Genomic DNA, 17,952 nt, shown 5'->3' with positions numbered 1-17,952 from the left:
TTTTTATTTTTGTGTCCCCAATAGCTCTAATTTTTTTATTTTTTTTATTGCTTAGATGGATGGACGAGCTCACAGCCCACCTAATGTTAAGTGGTTACTGGAGCCCATAGACATCTACAACGTAAATGCGCCACCCACCTCGAGATATAAGTTCTAAGATCTCAGTATAGTTACAACGGCTACCCCACCCTTCGAACAGACACGCATTACTGCTTCACGGCGGAAATAGGCGGGGTGGTGGTACCTACCCGTGCGGACTCCCAAGAGGTCCTACCACCAGTGAAATGAGTACTATGAGGGGTTACAGGATTATCCATTCTTTCTGGGACACCCTGTATATGGCTTATATATGGCAGGATCACCATTGTGCTTAGTGCGAGTTTTTTAACGGTCTCGATAGCGTAAAGGCTAACTCAAATTTATATTGAGTTGAAACGTTTGCCTAGGTTTGCCGCTAGGAGCGCTGTTCCAACTGCACACAAATTTGAGTTAACTTTTACGCTATCGAGAACGTTTAAAAGCTCGCACTAAGCACACAGTTCTCAAGTGAAGTATTTAAGTGTAGACGCCGATACTACAGGATAGACCTGGCCTGGGCAAATGGCGGCCCGGTAGAATGTTGTCTGGCCCGTGAAGCATTGTATATATTATTATTAAAAACGGAAATATTAGTTTTTGTCTAACATAAATTTTCTTTTCAATTTTTTAATTCAAATGACTTGATAATTAAATATTTTGATTCAAAAATGTTGGTTTTAAAATTCATTAATTGACATCCTTAGCAAAAACTATACTTAAAATTAGAAAAAAAAAACTGTTTGGCTCGAGGTCAAATTTTCATCTGCAATGTGGCCAGACTATCAAAATATTTGCCCACCCCTGGGATAGACTATAGTATGGGATACAATATAAGCGTGCCTCATATCACAGACGCAGTCCAAATGTACACATTACCGGAAACGCTCGCGCAGGTCCTATGCAGAAACCTGCCACCGCTCAACGCGAGTATGCAACGAGCCGTTACTGAAATCGTAAGTGTTCATAAACTAAGGCTTGAGCTGCTTTCAGACTACGCTATAATATTGTTAGGCTGGTGAGAGTAACGCCATCTATCGCTGAATAGTCGAACGAATATCGAAGGACCTAGTAGCACCTAGAACGCTCGAGAAGTACAGCGCCCTCTATTTTTAGATAGCGGAAAGGCAATACTAGCGATGTGTGGAATATTCTCGATAATTCTAGGGATGTCGTATCGACTATAAAAGCATTGCAGAAATGGCTCGTAGTCACTTAGTAATCGGAACTACTCGAAGCGAAACAGCGAACGGATCACCTCAAGCGAAGCGGAAGAAGCAAATTGAGAATTTTAAGGTGTTTGCGAAGTGTTCTAAATGTTGAATACAGTTTTAAGTTGTACTCCGGTAGAATTTTTATTTATCCCGAACCCCAGCGCGTAATAATATAATAGCATATAGTATATAGATCATAGCACAACAATATTGCGCACCATACATTGTTATGTACACGTTCAGACTGTACTGTACTATATATTATTGACTAAGTATAGGCTGCTATACTATACGGCACTATAGTATAGCGTAGTCTGAAAGCAGCTTTATCTTCTAGAAGTCAATATCATATAGCCAATATATGTTCCTTCACCTATAGGTATTTTTTAGTTTAATTTGACTTACTAACTTAAGACCCACCCTGATTGAATCTACTTGGTAGTTTATGGACCAATGAATAGCGACCCTGGGTAAATTCAATGCGTTTCATTCTTTTTGAATTACAATATGATTGTAATGTGTGTGAAACTGTGAGAAACAATTTGTATAGTAATAGGGCTGGTTAGACGATTATGGAGTTTGCATGCAAAAACGCAGAGACCTAATTAGATGGATTTAAGATCTTAGCTTCTTTAAGCAAGACACTATCATGTTACCGCAAGTGACAATAATATCATATTTTCTCCTATACTCTTCTCCTAGTCTTTGCTTAAGTGGCCGCGGTTTGCAGGAGACCATTAGCATATTTTCACTAGTGATACCTTTGGACTCAAACACAGCACTGAGAAATATATCATTGACTCTAACTAATCAGTATTATTTCCTAATTTTTATTGCTTATATGGGTAGACGAGCCCACGGCCCATCTAGTGTTAAGTTAAGTAGACATCTACAACGTAAATGCCGCCACCTACCTTGAGACATGAGTTCTAAGATCTCAGTTTCGACAGTACAACGGCTGCCCCACCCTTCAAACCAAAACGCATTACTGCTTAATACTACAAAGCTCGCATTTTCCGAATTTACCCGAACGTTCCCGAACTTTGCCAATGACATTAACAACCAACAGGATATCGAAGACACGTTGGTCGCGTATAGAATCGAAACGAAAACATCAGAAGTTTTAGTGGCTTCAGATCTTGATTTCACGGCGTGCGTCGTCCACAGAATCAAGAGGAAACATAAAAAGAATTTGATCTGTTAGTGTCATTTTAAAACTTTGACCCGTTACGTGAGAAACATAAAATCGATAAACAATAATAGTATGACCAGGCTCTAAGATTTTGACCATGATTGTGGTAGGGATGTCCTGTTTTCTAGGCTGGAATCTATGATCAGCAATAGGAAACGGTGGAATGTCAGTACGCTGAGAACCCTAGTAATCAATGCTCGAGGTAGAAATTAGGGAGACAAAGAAGTTAGAAAATATAATAAAATTGCTACTACTACTGAATTGAACCATGTGGCAGCAGCAAATGGCTAGAGAAGCCTTAGATTGACCGTGCCATTTTTTGCTAGATAATATCTCTACAGTAATAATGATTTTTTACCAATCTGTTTAGTTTTCCCTGCCCTTAAAGAACAGAGTTTTTAACTTTTAAAATAGTGACTTCATTTACATGAGAATCTAATTAAAGTTGATAACAATTTTAGAACTTAATTAACGAGCGCTTAGTAAAACTTTAAAGTGTTCTAATACAATGAAGGTTTTTGGTGATTCTGTTTTTCAGAATAACAAGATTCTTTTGTTTGAGTCGAGATGAAGATAGTCAGGGCTATGTTACATGAAGACGGAGACGAATGGCTCGTTAATTTAGTGAGTATTCCTGTAGGAATAGGCAAAGGGATGATATTTTAGCGCGCATAGAGTAAGTGTGAAAGCAGCCCCGGTAATCAACAAATTGACAATTGATTATTGCTTAGTTCGGTGGACGAACTCACACCCCACCTGGTGTTAAGTGGTTACTGGAGCCCATAGACATCTACAACACAATTGCGCCACCCACCTTGAGATATGAGTCTTAAGGTCTCAGTATAGTTATAACGGGTGCCCCATATATTAAGTGTATAATCTATGGGTGCCCCACTGTTAAAATCCAAAAGGCATTATTGCTTCACGGCTGAAATAGGCAGGTGGTGGTACCTACCCGTGCGGACTCACAAGAAGTCCTACCACCAGTAATCAAAAAATATCTACTAAATTACTTAATGGGAAGACTCAACGCATAATATTTGGAAATAAATGGCGTTCAATCTTTTATTTTATTTATTAAATACCTACAATTTGATATATTATATTTAATCTAAAATTTAAATAACGCATATATGTCCTTAAATCTGTTATAAAGATATAAATCTGTTATGTCTCTGATATAAAGATTCAAATAAAAACTATTTTTTTTGCAGTCAGCAAGAATAAATAATATCAACCCGGTAATAGACAGAATAATGGAAGACGAATCTGTTGAGGGCGTTATCATGACGAATAAAGACGGTGAGATGTTTGATTAAAGTGTTCATAATTTTCTGTCTACTTATATTTTTACACATAATGTAGTAGATGATGACCGAGCTTTGCTCGACTTTTTTTTTATAACGCCATCTTCTTGTGTCTTTAAAGCAGTAAAAATAGTAGGTATTATTATTCGCCAATAGATGTCGGGAAGAGTCATAAAGTTGATTATCAATAAAGTTGAAAGCACGAAACATTTTCTAAAAATAAATCGTAGCTAGATCGATTTATCGCCCCCGAAATCCCCTGTATACTAAATTTTATGAAAATTGTTGGAGCCGTTTCCGAGTTTCAGATTGTAGTTGTGTGATTTGATTTATTTTTTCTATTTAGCGTTTCTTCGGGTTTAAATGTGTAATAAGGTTGGTTTAATATCTGTGAAAGTGCACAAATGTGGGGAAATGAAACAAAGCCGCTGGACGTAACTTCTCGGAATCCTCCTAAAAGTCCACTGAAAAAATCTAAATAAATGGTCACAATTTTACTGAGATTATATTTCATCCCATATCATTTCATTTAATTTCATCCCAGTTGATTAATGTTTCAAATTAATCGTCTTCAATTAATTTCATTTCACTCCATATTATAATTTTTCATAATAAGATTATAAATAAATAAAAAACATGAGTAAAGGTCTTAGTTACCAAGTCATATAATCTCTTTAAATGACAATAATATAATATCTAATATTCGTATCCTAATATCCGTCACATATTTTCATACTTGATTATCAAAAATAACAAAAAAAAACTATATAAATTAATAAAAAAACAGTCGGAGTAGCTCGTCAACGTTTTTTTTTCTTTTATTTTTCCTACCTATGCTGATGGCCTGGAGAGGCTATTTCAGCTTCGTAGGTGAGCTCACGGGGCTCAAACCGGAGTGTTGCTAACACTCACCCTAGCAAGAGCAGTGCTTCGCAGAACCTACCACCGGATCGGAAACGCGACCCGCTGAGAAGATCCGGCGAGAAACTCAGTGGGCTGTGTCTACGGGTTAATTCGCTCGTCGAGCCCTTCGTCGCAAGCGACGGGTTCGACGAGGACGGTGACCGGATCGTCAATAGCTACATACGTCACAAATTAAATAGCCTGAAAAACAATGGAGATAGAGATAGAATTGCCTATTTATTCAATTCAAAGTAGAGCCCAACGTAATTAGCGTGACAAAGCGTTAATTATCGAAAATATATTTTTTCTATTATAGGATGTCCGATAATGACAAATGTGAATGCAGCCGGTGCCACGAACTACGCCTTGGCTCTGCATAGATTCGGTGTTATGGTACAAACCTGCGTCAAGGAAATGGTAATTTAATTACTTTTTTTATTTATTGCTTTGATGGGTGGACGAGCTCACAGCCCACCAGTGTGCTTAGAAGTCAATTTTGTATGCCATTGGAACAGCGCCCCTAGCGGCAAACGTAGGCCTTTTTTTTTTTTTTTTCTAGCTAAGCTGAGAGCCTTGAGAGACTATGTCAGCGTAACCCTAACTTTAGTAGGTGAGCTCACGGGGCTCAACCTGACGATGTTGCTAACACGAACCCTAGCAAGAGCCGCGCTTCGCAGAATCTACCACCGGATCGGAAACGCGACCCACTGAGAAGATCCGGCGAGAAACTCAGTGGGCTGTGTCTGAGAGTTAGTTTACTCGTCGAGCCCTTCGTCGCAAGCGACGGGTTCGACGAGAACGGTGACCGGTGCTTGAATTACCTAAAAGCACCGTTAGTGGATCGGGCGGATCCGAGATGACGTGTTTTGGGCGACGTCGACTGCTTTCCATTCTGTCCGCAGGATCGGGAATGATCGTAGGCCAACGATCCCGTTCCATACAAATATGAGATAACTTTTACGCTATAGAGAACGTTAAAAAACTCGCACTAAGTTTAGACACTGGTGTTCAGCGGTTACCGTAGCCCATAGACATCTGCAACGTAAATGCCACCACCCACCTTAAGATATAAGTTCTAAGACCTCAAGTATAATTACAACGGCTTTATTTAATTCCGAACATTTTCATATTTAACTACCTTTTAAACCTTCTCTGGACTTCCACAAATAATTCAAGACCAAAATTAGCCAAATCGGTAAAGCCGTTCTCGAGTTTAACGAGACTAACGAACAGCAATTCATTTTTATATATATAGAAGACAGAAGAAGAAGATAGATTGAAGATAGATTTTGGCCGTTTCGGCTCCTTGAGCTCGCCTACACATTCGATGAAGCTAGCATAACCTCTCGTGGCTACTAGTACATAAGTGTATAATCTATGTACTAGTAGATAGGAAACATGAAACATATGTACTACATTTTCGTAATACCTAAGTTAAAGCTTTGACATTATTTCAGGATCCTTTCGACGCAGTACTGGTAATGCGTTTGCATACGAAAAAGAAAGAAATCATGGTGGTCCCGGATCCGTCCTTCAACATAATCGTGTTACAGCAAGCGAGACAAAAGATCAAGAAAAATTCTGAAAAGCAATTCATTTCATGATGTTTAAACATTCACGAGTGTTATAAATACTATTTTTTTTGTTGTACAACATAAAATTTAGGTAAATTCATTATTTTCTAAATAAAAATACCTATTACCTATTGACTTACCTACTTTGTCTTACTTGCCTATTCTCAGAATAAGGATTAGATCGTATTAGCAAATAAATTAAATTTGCCAAAAACCTGAAAGTTGAAACGCAATTTAACGATCATTCTATGAAGCATTTCTTTAAGCGATTTTATAACCTGGTAACTAGGACCTTTAGGTCATGTCTTATTTTTCTTCTTATTCTTATTTTTATGAAATCTTATTTTCATATATCTTATTTTTATGAAAAATGATAATATGGAGTGAAATGAAATGAAATGGAAATGATTAATTTGAGACATTAATCAACTGGGATGAGATGATATGGGATGAAACATAATCTCAGTAAAATGGTGGTCATTTACTGAGACTTTTTCAGTGGACTTTTCATAAAATCATGGTCATAAAATACCTTAAAAAAAAAAGATACTCTTTGGACTTTTTGGTGGGAACGCGAGGAGTGAAGTTGTGTGATTTGTTTTATTTTGTCTATTTAGTGTTTCTTCGGGTTTAAATGTGTATTAATGGTGGTTTATTAACTGTTTAATATCTGTCAAAGTGCACAAATGTGGGGAAATGAAACAAATCCGCTGGATGTAACTTCTCGAGATCCTCCAAAAAGTCCACTGAAAAAATCTTAGTAAATGAATACCATTTTACTGAGATTATATTTCATCCCACATCATCTCATTTCATTTCATTTAATTTCATCCCAGTTGAGTAACGTCTCAAATTAATTATCTTCATTTCATTTCACTCCATAATATCATTTTTCACAAAAATATGATTATAAATTAAAATAAGACATGACTTAAAGGTCTTAGTTACCAGGTCATAAAATCCCTTAAAAAATTCTATTAGAACATTAAAAAAATTGAGGCGTCTTCCATAGTAATATATTAAGTGTATAATCTATGTTCCATAGATTATACTACACATTAGACAACGCGTCTTTTACACAGTACGCGTAATAATTTACATTGAAAACATTGTGTTACATTAATGTAAAAACGGAAATCAAGTAATAATTAGGACATAATTTGATTTAATCAAAATGGCAGATAAATACGACAAAAATGGGTATAATAGTGGCGATTTTAAAAGAAATACCACACAAGGTAAACCAGAGGAACTCGATCAAAATGGCGAAGAAGGTATCAAAATAAATGAAAAAGCCGGTGAATACATGCGTGAACTACTTAGCGAGAAGATCAAACTCAATAATTCAAAATTTCCACTATCTATGAAGTTAATTGATCAAGGTATGCTAATTCTTCACTACTTATTTAAAAGAATATTTCGTAACTCTTCTTCATTCCTCAATATTTCAACAACAATAATCATTGTATTGAGAAGAAAATGTTCCATTTAACAAATAAAAATCCTCTTATAAAAATTACTAATAACAGTTCATTGACCTCTCAACGTGACAAAACCATTTGAAATAAATCGAAAAAAAACTTGATATTTTGAAATTATTGTTACAGAAGTAACAAAAGTACAGGCTAGTGGTCGTATCACCAAGGACTCCAAATATGTGGATGTGTTCCGTGACAAACCAACCAAAGTCACAGTTAAAGTTCTTGTGCCAATTAAGGAACATCCTAAAGTAAGAAAATTGAATCTAATAATAAGTATATCGTTGCAAATAATTGTCTCAAGCTTACAAAAACAAAACTATTATTTCAAGTCAACTCTCATCTAAGAGATATTCGTGTAACAGGAGGCCTTGCACTCAATAATATAAATACCAATAACAAATGAGTTGCATAACATCTTCTATATTTTTATGATGGTAAATGAATGTGAGCTGCCTAAAATTGATCTTTGGAAAGCTTAAGACACTAGTGTCATTTCTTGTGGTCAAAATTAGATACTGAAATTTCATCTTGTTTATTTATAGAATAAGTCTTAAGTCTAAAAAAATCATCTCATCAATTTCAAGTATTCGTTCACTGTCAAAATCTAAGTATTGGTGATGATTTGGTGAATAAACATTTATATTTGAAACGAAATGATTAAACATTTCAGCTTATTAATCTTACTGTTGCATATGTAGCCAGCCCCAAATTATCAAAAAGGTTACTTTTATCAATTACACTAAGGGACACTTAATTTGACAATACAGTGCATTTGTAATAATTTAATACATGCATTTTCCAATTACAGTTCAACTTTGTGGGAAAACTATTAGGTCCAAAAGGAAACACAATGAAGCAATTACAAGAAGACACATTGTGCAAGATGGCTGTACTTGGCAGGGGCTCAATGAGGGACAGGTGAATAACTCTTTAGATTTGGCATTCTCTTTAAATAGTGTGTAAAGTTTCCCGTTTCATATAAAAAACTGGAAGATAGTGACAGTGACCTATGACTTTCTACATGTGAAGGATAGATGAACTGATTCTGTCGGCAATACTCATCCTCGACCAGGACCTTTGGACGTGGTTGCGGGACGATTCACTGTAAGTCGTCAGACCTAGACCATATCCTAATCAACCTCATTAAGTGAAGATAATATTTTAATTCCCATTTTAAATAAATGTAAATCTATAATTGCGGCACCAAATCAAGGAAAGACAAAACCTTGGGGCTGGTAAAGTTGTTGTAAAACAAATTCATTGGTTAACATTAATCTTTGAACTTTTAATGTATTTTACATCAATAATTTGACAGTTACTGACTGAAGTGTCACAAATACTGAGTATATAATGTGAAATGAATAAAGCTCAGCTAATAAAAAATTTCAAACACAACTTTGTTCAGATATAATTTAAAAAAGATAATATTATGATTTTATTACAACAAAGGTTATATTATAGTTGCTTGCTTAATGGGCAACAGAACTATTTAAAACTACTTGCTTAGATAAATCGATGACTGAACAATTGCCAAATAACAAATGAGATACTGTTGTTGTTGTTGATATCCTAAGGTACTGCTGGTACTTATGACCCTCACAAGTTGTCCCCACTTCACCCTATCTTGCGCTTGCTCTGTAACATCCCTCCAGGTCACACTGGCACTCGTCACCAAGTGTGTACAGGCCAACAAGGTCTTCTGCCATACGGTTGCTACTCAATCTATACTACGTCATAAAAATAGTTTAAATATGTCTATCACTCATGAAAACTACAACAGACTTATATTCAGTAGTAAATAGATTTATAATAGTACTAGCTGACCCGGCAGACTTCGTAGTGCCTCAATCGATAAAACAAACAAAAGGAATCCCTCTGACGGGGGACACATCAAAAGAAAAACAAAATTGTTATTTTTATTTAATTCTGAGCATTTTCATATTTTTAAACCTTTTAAACCTTCTCTGGACTTCCACAAATAATTTAAGATCAAAATTAGCAAAATCGGTCCAGCCGTTTTCGAGTTTTAGCGAGACTAACGAACAGCAATTCATTTTTATATATATAGATAAACTAATCAGTATGATTTTCATTTAGGCAAAAAGAAGAAGAACTCCGCCAGTCATTAGACCCTAAGTACTCTCATCTAGCTGACGATCTTCATGTTGAGATATCGGCCATAGCACCACCAGCAGAGGCTCACGCTCGAATTGCATATGCACTTGCAGAAGTCAAAAAATACTTAGTGCCGGATACAAATGAAACTGTATGGATGTCACAGATGAGAGATATAGATGTCAGAGGTAAGTGTCAAAAAACCTTTTTATTATTCTGAAGAAATAGCTTTAGTAAGAATCCTAATGAAGACTAACACACAAAATTTCATTAAATATCATTTGGCATAGTATTCTAACCTAAATGACTGCATACTTGTTTTGCCAAATAATCCGTGTTTAATAATTTGTGTGTTACATTTTTTCCCAGTTTTGTTATTTACGTAATTCCATATATAAATTGGAAAAATAACAATACAATTTTTAATGTACTCTTTAAAGCATAGCAAATTAATAATAAAAACTGAAAATAGTTAGACAAACAGATGAGAAAATAGTCATGATGTTTGTTTTACCTCTACTTAATTGAATATGCAATTTCGAAAAGGGCACATCTCTGAAAATGTAAAATGTTCGGGAAATTAAAAAAACTGAATATTTTCTAAAGCAGTGTAAAATTTAAAATATTAACTTTTGAGATATATTGTAGTGTTATCTATCTCTGAGGTTTATGGCGTTTCCTTGTAGATTTCGCCAATTTCAAGTGTATATAATACTCTCCTTTCTATAGCGGGCTTTGTGAACAAGCAAGGTCACAGATAGTCACTAAGAATTAAGTGAGTAGCTAAGAATGTTTGATGACATGATCTCTGTTGATTTACCTAAAACAAATAAGACGCGCACAGTATACAATATATACAGGGGTTAGTTCGTTAAAAGGACACAAACTATTGTAGTGTTAATTAGCAATTGGAAATTACTGGAATTATTATAAAATGGGTGTAGGTAAGCCTCAAAACTACATGCTTAAGAAAGAACGTATTTGACAAAATATGCAACATGTGCCCTTTTCGAAATTGCATATTCAATTATAGTTGAGATATCGAGACAAAGAAAAGAACAAAAAGTATACACCCATCAGTAACATCTATGCAAAATGAAGTTACGAACTTATTACTTTAAATTAACCTTAAAGATTTGCTTACAAATCAATGTATGTGTGAAGAATACATTTAACAGCAAATCCGGCAAGTAACCGGGCTGTGAGCCACACCGGAGGCTCTATTTAGACGTTGTTCACACGAATTATTGATGATCTTAGCTTTTTAAATATTGATGCTTGTTATTGGCTTTTGAAATGTTGATACCGTTGAATCTTAAAGATTTGCATGTCCAAATGAATTTGACCATGATTTACCTCACCAATAGCAGCTTTGAATGAGTGCACTTTTAACTTTTTTTTATTAATCTTTAAGCTTTGGTTTATAAAGATACGTTGAGTGATAATATTTTGTGAGAATCCGAATATGTTGTGGCAACAAAGCGAGTGGCGCCTGCAGCAAGTATTCTACTCTGCTCATCTAACTACTAAGTTTTATTAACCAATGACAAGTAATACAATAAATACTTATAGCAAATACTAGCTACCTGACCCGGCAGACTTCGTAGTGCCTCAATCGATAAATAAAAGACCTAAACTTTTGTATAAAATAAACTTAAAACAAACAAAAGGAATCCGTCCGACGTGGGACACATCAAAGGGAAAACAAAATTGTTATTTTTATTTAATTCTGAGCATTTTCACATTTGTCTACCTTTTAAACCTTCTCTGGACTTCCACAAATAATTCAAGACCAAAATTAGCCAAATCGGTCCAGCAGTTCTCGAGTTTTAGCGAGACTTTTATATATATAGATGACAAGTAATACAATAAATACTTATAACAAATATAAAATAATAAAATATATATTACTCGATGGTGCAGTGGTTAGCGCCCTAACTGTTGCGTCGAGGGTCGTGGGTTCGATTCCCACATCAAGCAAGCATTGTGTGGTGAACAGGTATGTTTGCTCTGTGCCTGGTACCCGTAACACTGGAAATCTTAAACTGGGATCAGATGATTGTGTTTGAGTTGTTCCCAATTATTTCATTAATTAATTATTATTAGTAACATTCGGTAAATTCGCTTAGGTGTACAGTGGAAATTTCTTGCTACTGTTTTATTTATTGCCTTTGCAGGCAGACCACTGTATCGTCCATCTGATAGTCATTTCGTATAATAATAAAAAAGTAAACCTAGATTCACATTATCAGCTAATACATGTAGGTATTAAGAATGCTGTCTTGTCTATTTATGTCGCTAAAGAGTCATATATTCAGATTCGAAGCGTATATCCAATGGTTAAGTGATAAAATAGATTGGCCACACTCAACAATCTACTGAAAGTAATAACGTTTTAGTATTAAAAACTACTAGGTGGTGAAACTAGTGGGTCGCCTTTCAGATCCGGTTTGAGCCCCGAGAGCTCACCTGCATACTAGGGTAAACCTGAAATAGCCTCTCAAGGCTATCAGTATAGGTAGGAAAAAAAGTGATTTTTTTAGATCTATTTTGTATAATAAAAAGGTTTTTCCATCAATTCGTTAATTCTATCGATCGTTTGATACAACAAATCGCATTAAAAATTCAGCTACACGTTGAAAATGTAAGGCGAAAACGGTTTTGAGCAGAATATAATACAAAGCGCGAGTTGTCGGCAGATGTTCATCCGGCGAGGCAGCCGCTGCTCGCGAATCCGGCAAAGAGCATATTGTACCGTAACACAGGGGCCGAGCGGACGCACCCGTACCGCGAGCCCGCGCCCGTCATGCACCCCCCGGTCGCCATGCCGCCGCGATCCATGCCTCCCAAGAACAAGATCATCAGCATCCTGGAACGGGCCCGGACTGCGATGGAGGGCTCGTACTCCTACGAAGACCATTACGCACCACCCGAACCACCAGTGAGTCACTATGTATTATTCTAATCTCTATAGGGATGGTCATTATCATCAAACATTTTTTTTATTGCTCAGGTGGGCGGACGAACTCACAGCCCACCTAATGTTAGATGTTAAGTGATTACTGGAGTCCATAGACATTTACAAACGTAAATGCGTCACACCCACCTGGAGATATAAGTTCTAAAGTCTCAGTATAGTTACAACGGCTGCCCCACCCCTCAAACCGAAACGCATTACTGCTTCACGGCAGAAATAGGCGGTGCGGTGGTACCCACCCGCGCGGACTCCTAAGAGGTCCTACCACCAGTAATTACGCAAATTATGATTTTGGGGTTTCATTTTTATTACACGATGTTATTCCTTCACTGTGAAAATCAATCGTGAACATTAAATTTGTTGAGTACGTATTTCATTAGAAAAATTGGTACCCGCCTGAGATTCGAACACTGTTGTGTGTAATGTGTAAATCTGTTAACAGATGCGAGGGGGCGGGCGCGCGGCCGAGCCGGACGTGTACTACGAGCGCGGCCACGAGCGGTTCTACGAGGACGAGGCGCACTACCGCGAGGAGCCGCGCGAGTACAAGGCGTCGTCGCGCGACGTGGGCACGCGCCGCCCCGCGCCGCACCCGCCCGCGCACCGCCACTACCCGCGCGCCGCGCCCTACTCCCGGTACTACACGCGCGACGCTCGACACTTTATTTATTTTCCCTACCTATGCTGATAGCCTTGAGAGCCTATATCAGCGTCGCCTTAACTAGTAGGTGAGCTCACGGGGCTGAAACCGGAGCGTTGCTAACACTGACCCTAGCAAGAGCAGTGTTTCGCAGAATCTACCACCGGATCGTAAACGCAACCCACTGAGAATAATCCCATCCTCACGGATCGTTTGGAATCTCTGGGTCTGCAGAGGGACTTCCGTTCCATCTGTACTTTGTACCGTATGTTCCTTGGGGAATGCTCTGAGGAATTGTTTGAGATGATTCCCTCATCTCCTTTTTATCATCGCACCTCCCGCCATCGGAGCAGAGTTCATCCATATTATCTGGAACCGCTGCATTCATCGACAGTGCGTTTCTAGAGATATTTTTTGCCACGTACCGTCCGGCCTTGGAAAGAGCTCTCCTCCACGGTGTTTCCCGAGCGCTATCACATGTCCTTCTTCAGACAAGGCTTGGAGAGTACTTAACGGTAGACAGCGGCTTGGCTCTGCCCCTGGCATTGCTGAAGTCCATGGGCGACGGTGGCCACTCACCATCAGGTGGGCCGTATGCTCATCTGTCCACACGGACAATAAAAAATAAAAACGCTACACGCACGATGTCACAGTAACACGTGAGTTTTTTAACGTTCTCGATAGTGTAAAAGTTAACTCAAATTTGTACGCAGTTGGAATAACGCCCCTGGCGGCAAACGTAGGTAAACGTTCCAATTCTTTACAATTTTGATTCAACTTTTACGCTGTCGAGTAGGTTAAAACACTCTCACTAAGCACAGTGATGAGTATATTTATTTTTATTTATTTATTTATTTATGTACACACAGAAAAGAGGACATAATACAGAGTAATAGGAAAATTATGTACAAAGGCACTATATATATAGGGTTGTGTCACAAGAAAATAGACAATCGTAGCTGTTAGCAAATCTCACTCTGCTTAGCTGAGCCCTTGCTCTCACCCAACTGTCCTGGTGAAACTGGAAAAGCCTCCACCCCACCAGTAATTGCTCATTCATAAAAAAAATCGACACCAGTCTTATCACTAGATAATCTTCAGACGAGATCGCTTCGAATATTCTTGTCTTGAGGTGGCCATAACATTCATGAGCTCGTTCCCTATTTTTGTTTTTTATTGCTTAGATGGGTAGACGAGCTCACAGCCCACCTGGTGTTAAGTAGTTACTGGAGCCCATAGACATCTACAACGTAAATGCCGCCACCCACCTTGAGAAATGAGTTCTAAAGTCTCAGTAACAACGGCTGCCCCACCCTTCAAACCGAAACGCATTACTGCTTCACGGCGGAAATAGGCAGCACGGTGGTACCCACCCGTGCGGACTCACAAGAGGTCCTACCACCAGTATCATAAATATAAAAACTGATTTATTTGTTTGTATTTTTTTAATATTCGAGTACTAATTGCTTTTGCGTTTCTAGGGCACCGCCGACGCACAAGAAACGTCAGCAATAGGTGAGTTGTATGTAAGAGGTCCAATGTTTTTTTTTATTTGAAAAAAAAAAAAAAAAAAAAAAAACAGTTTGCGTCGGTTAAAAGAAGACAAAACTAAATACGACAAAAAACGTGCATAATCATTATCTCTTTAAATAAACGTAGGTTTCTTTAGATCAAAATATGACTAAACTAAATCAAAAACTCGTATTAAAATGTTGTAAAAAAAAAAAAAACAATTAACAAGTGTTGCCCGATCACAAAAAAAAAACAACTTAAAATACTCTAATGTATTTAGGAATCGAAATATAATACATATATTGTAAATTTTGACGAGGAGTTCCCAAAAAGAAAATCAATGTAGCGTTAAATCTGTTTCAATATGTTTTGATTGCAACAAATTAAAAAAAAAATGTTTGAAATGGCTCGTGAAAGAAGAACACAAAAAAACCTTCGTTAAAATAACATTGAAACATGTTGAACGTAAACCAGAGATGTATTCGATTCTTTTGTTTATTATTATAATAATAAAAAAATATTTGTATAATTTGAATTTTTAATTCCTCTACAAAACACCAACTCTGATACCCAAAATAAAAAGTCAAACAAACGCGCCTGAAGCTGTCAAACCTATTTAAAAAAAAAAAGAGATAATCGCAATAAATAATTAAAATAAAATAAAAAGTTGCAAACTTTGAAATTTATGTTTCTACTCTTATTCAACTAGTCAATACAGTATTTCTAGTAAATTCATCTTTATTAAAACTACAATTAAGGTTTAATCTCTTTAATAGTTTGTTTATTGTCATTATATTATTACACCATGTGACATCACTGGCCGTCTGCCTCCAAGAAAATTGTAAACTATAAAAAAAGAAACGCAAAATCAAACCTTATAAGAAGTACAACTCGTGACAAACTGAACAAAAAATATTAAATTAATCATTGTACTATTGAGATTTTTTGCACGTGCCTTGTTCAAAGGACATACTGAGACGGACAAACTAAGGACAACAATGTGATAAAAATAACAAGAAATCATTTAAAAATTCTTACGAATGCTGAATACACCGTAATTAAACTGTAATAGTTATTTTTGTAAAATATTCAAATCATATCAAATAAAAAAAAAATTATTCAACATAAATGAAAGTACATACTTATTGAACGTCAAAGAACTACCGCCAATTCACATGAACTAGCCTCCGTCCTGAGAAGAATTGGCAAGAAACTCAGCGGGCATGTCTTTTTTTTTTAAATATTACATTTTTTTTTTAATATTATTCATTTATTATCATTATATTGTTCATTTAGGTACATTTAAATCGAAAATTAAATTCGATTCCTACAACTTGTTTAACTATTACTCGTTATCAGTCACAAAGTATATGGTGGCATTATAAATCCTGTAGGTAAGCAAAAAAATTTTTATTGCTTATTTGGGTAGACGAGCTCATGGCTCATTTGGTGTTAAGTAGTAACCCGAGCCCATGGATATCAACATCGTTAATGCCGCCACCTACCTTGAGTCATATAATAAAATGGCTGCCCCACCCTTTAAACCGAAACGCATTACTGCTTATCGAGTCTTGCTATGTTTCGTATATAAACTTTTTTTCTAGTAAATTACACCACTAGATTTAGCTATACTGCAACTTCGTAATTTCTGAACGAAAGAAAATTAAAATATAAATAAAAATAAGAGATATCCCTCTTATTTATAATAGTACAGGTAGTTAGTATTCCAAAGATACAAGATTTAATAGCTAAACTATCAATCATATTACAATAAAATTACACATAATAACTATGTGTGTACAAAATAATTGTTCATAAAAAAAATCAATAGAGAAGTATATAGGTACTTTAAATAATTAAACCGTGTTATAATCTATTAAAAAAAAACAATCTTTAATAAAAATAAACAAAAAATTACCTGATACTATATGAAAATTTTCTACATAATATTATTGATTACTGCAAAATCTGGAACCCAGTCTAATGAAGAATAAAAAATAAATAAAGGAAAAACACAATCCACTTGAATGTTAACTTTGAAGATTCCAAGTCGAACGGTCCCCAGCTTGGACTTTCTCCTGTGTTATGGATGTTTGAAACACATATAAGTCAAGAACTAGACTGCTGCGCTTGTTGATCCCAACACTTTTCCTGTTTGACGAGCGTCACTCAATAACTTGCTCAGATTTGACTCTATCTTATCACCTTAAATTATATAGTGGTATCGGAAATAAGCGTATCACCCCTACCACCCCCCTAATACCCCTAAACAAACGTGATAAATTATTCTCTTCGAGTTTCAAGGATGCGGACACTAAGCAACAGGGATTTAAAAAAAATACACAACATTTGAAATTAATCTGATACACAATAAATAAATCTTTTTTTTTTTATCAGTGGCTTTATTTTTTTACCCCAACCCCCTACTTAACAACTCTTCTAAATTTTGTATTATGTTGAACTAAGAGATTGTTTCTTATTTATTATGTATAGCCATTGGGTTCTTGCAATATTCAATTATTGAAGTCGTCGTGGCCTAAAGGATAAGATGTCTGGTTTTTTTTTCCTACCTATGCTGATAGCCTTGAGAGGCTATTTCAGCTTGACCCTAACGTGTGTAGGTGAGCTCACGGGACTCAAACCGGAGTGTTGCTAACACTGACCCTAGCAAGAGCAGTGCTTCGCAGAATCTACCACCCGCTGAGAAGATCCGGCGAGAAACTCAGTGGGCTGTGTCTACGGGTTAATTCGCTCGTTGAGCCCTTCGTCGCAAGCGACGGGTTCGACGGGGACGGTGACTGGTGCTTGTGGTGATGTCTGGTGCATTCGTATCTAGCGATGCAACGGTGTTCGACTCCCGCAGGCAGGTGACACTTTTTCTAGTGAAATGCGTGCTTGACAAGTGTTCACGATTGACTTCCATGGTGAAGGAAAATGACATCGTGTAGTGAAAATCAAACCC

General features: G+C 36.6%; 2 protein-coding genes across 4 annotated transcripts; both read left to right on the top strand.

Moving 5' to 3' along the window:
* The first annotated feature begins 3,048 nt into the window (after positions 1 to 3,048).
* On the top strand, positions 3,049 to 6,367 carry LOC114247847 (dynein light chain roadblock-type 1). Its single transcript, XM_089735756.1, has 4 exons — positions 3,049 to 3,105; positions 3,696 to 3,783; positions 5,008 to 5,108; positions 6,149 to 6,367. Exons 1-4 carry the CDS (start codon positions 3,049 to 3,051, stop codon positions 6,293 to 6,295), a joined length of 393 nt encoding a protein of 130 aa, XP_089591882.1. The 3' UTR covers positions 6,296 to 6,367.
* An 892-nt stretch (positions 6,368 to 7,259) lies between these two features.
* On the top strand, positions 7,260 to 15,519 carry LOC114247887 (KH domain-containing, RNA-binding, signal transduction-associated protein 2). 3 transcript variants are annotated; one of them, XM_028180964.2, is made up of 7 exons: positions 7,260 to 7,647; positions 7,873 to 7,994; positions 8,555 to 8,664; positions 9,844 to 10,049; positions 12,561 to 12,802; positions 13,281 to 13,474; positions 14,960 to 15,519. In XM_028180964.2, exons 1-7 carry the CDS (start codon positions 7,440 to 7,442, stop codon positions 14,991 to 14,993), a joined length of 1,116 nt encoding a protein of 371 aa, XP_028036765.2. In that variant the 5' UTR covers positions 7,260 to 7,439; the 3' UTR covers positions 14,994 to 15,519. The 3 variants fall into 3 exon arrangements, with proteins under 3 accessions (XP_028036765.2, XP_028036766.2, XP_028036764.2); XM_028180965.2 differs by having other exon boundaries at positions 7,262 to 7,647; positions 12,627 to 12,802; XM_028180963.2 differs by lacking the exon at positions 14,960 to 15,519 and having other exon boundaries at positions 7,272 to 7,647; positions 13,281 to 13,541.
* The last annotated feature ends 2,433 nt before the right edge of the window (positions 15,520 to 17,952 follow it).

The sequence above is a fragment of the Bombyx mandarina genome, chromosome 20 (assembly GCF_030267445.1).
Source record: "Bombyx mandarina strain Sakado chromosome 20, ASM3026744v2".
In the NCBI taxonomy this organism is placed as follows: Eukaryota; Metazoa; Arthropoda; class Insecta; order Lepidoptera; family Bombycidae; genus Bombyx; species Bombyx mandarina.
This window is presented reverse-complemented; position numbering and strand designations above follow the sequence as displayed.

Excerpts from the sequence above, each read along its gene's own strand:
- LOC114247887 (XM_028180963.2), top strand. The coding sequence starts at position 7,440 with ATGGCAGATAAATACGACAAAAATGGGTATAATAGTGGCGATTTTAAA. Across the intron at positions 10,050-12,560 it reads GAGAGATATAGATGTCAGAG|ATGTTCATCCGGCGAGGCAG; the intron begins GTAAGTGTCAAA and ends AGTTGTCGGCAG. Across the intron at positions 12,803-13,280 it reads ACGCACCACCCGAACCACCA|ATGCGAGGGGGCGGGCGCGC; the intron begins GTGAGTCACTAT and ends ATCTGTTAACAG.
- LOC114247847 (XM_089735756.1), top strand. The coding sequence starts at position 3,049 with ATGAAGATAGTCAGGGCTATGTTACATGAAGACGGAGACGAATGGCTC. Across the intron at positions 3,106-3,695 it reads ACGAATGGCTCGTTAATTTA|TCAGCAAGAATAAATAATAT; the intron begins GTGAGTATTCCT and ends TTTTTTTTGCAG. Across the intron at positions 5,109-6,148 it reads AAACCTGCGTCAAGGAAATG|GATCCTTTCGACGCAGTACT; the intron begins GTAATTTAATTA and ends ACATTATTTCAG.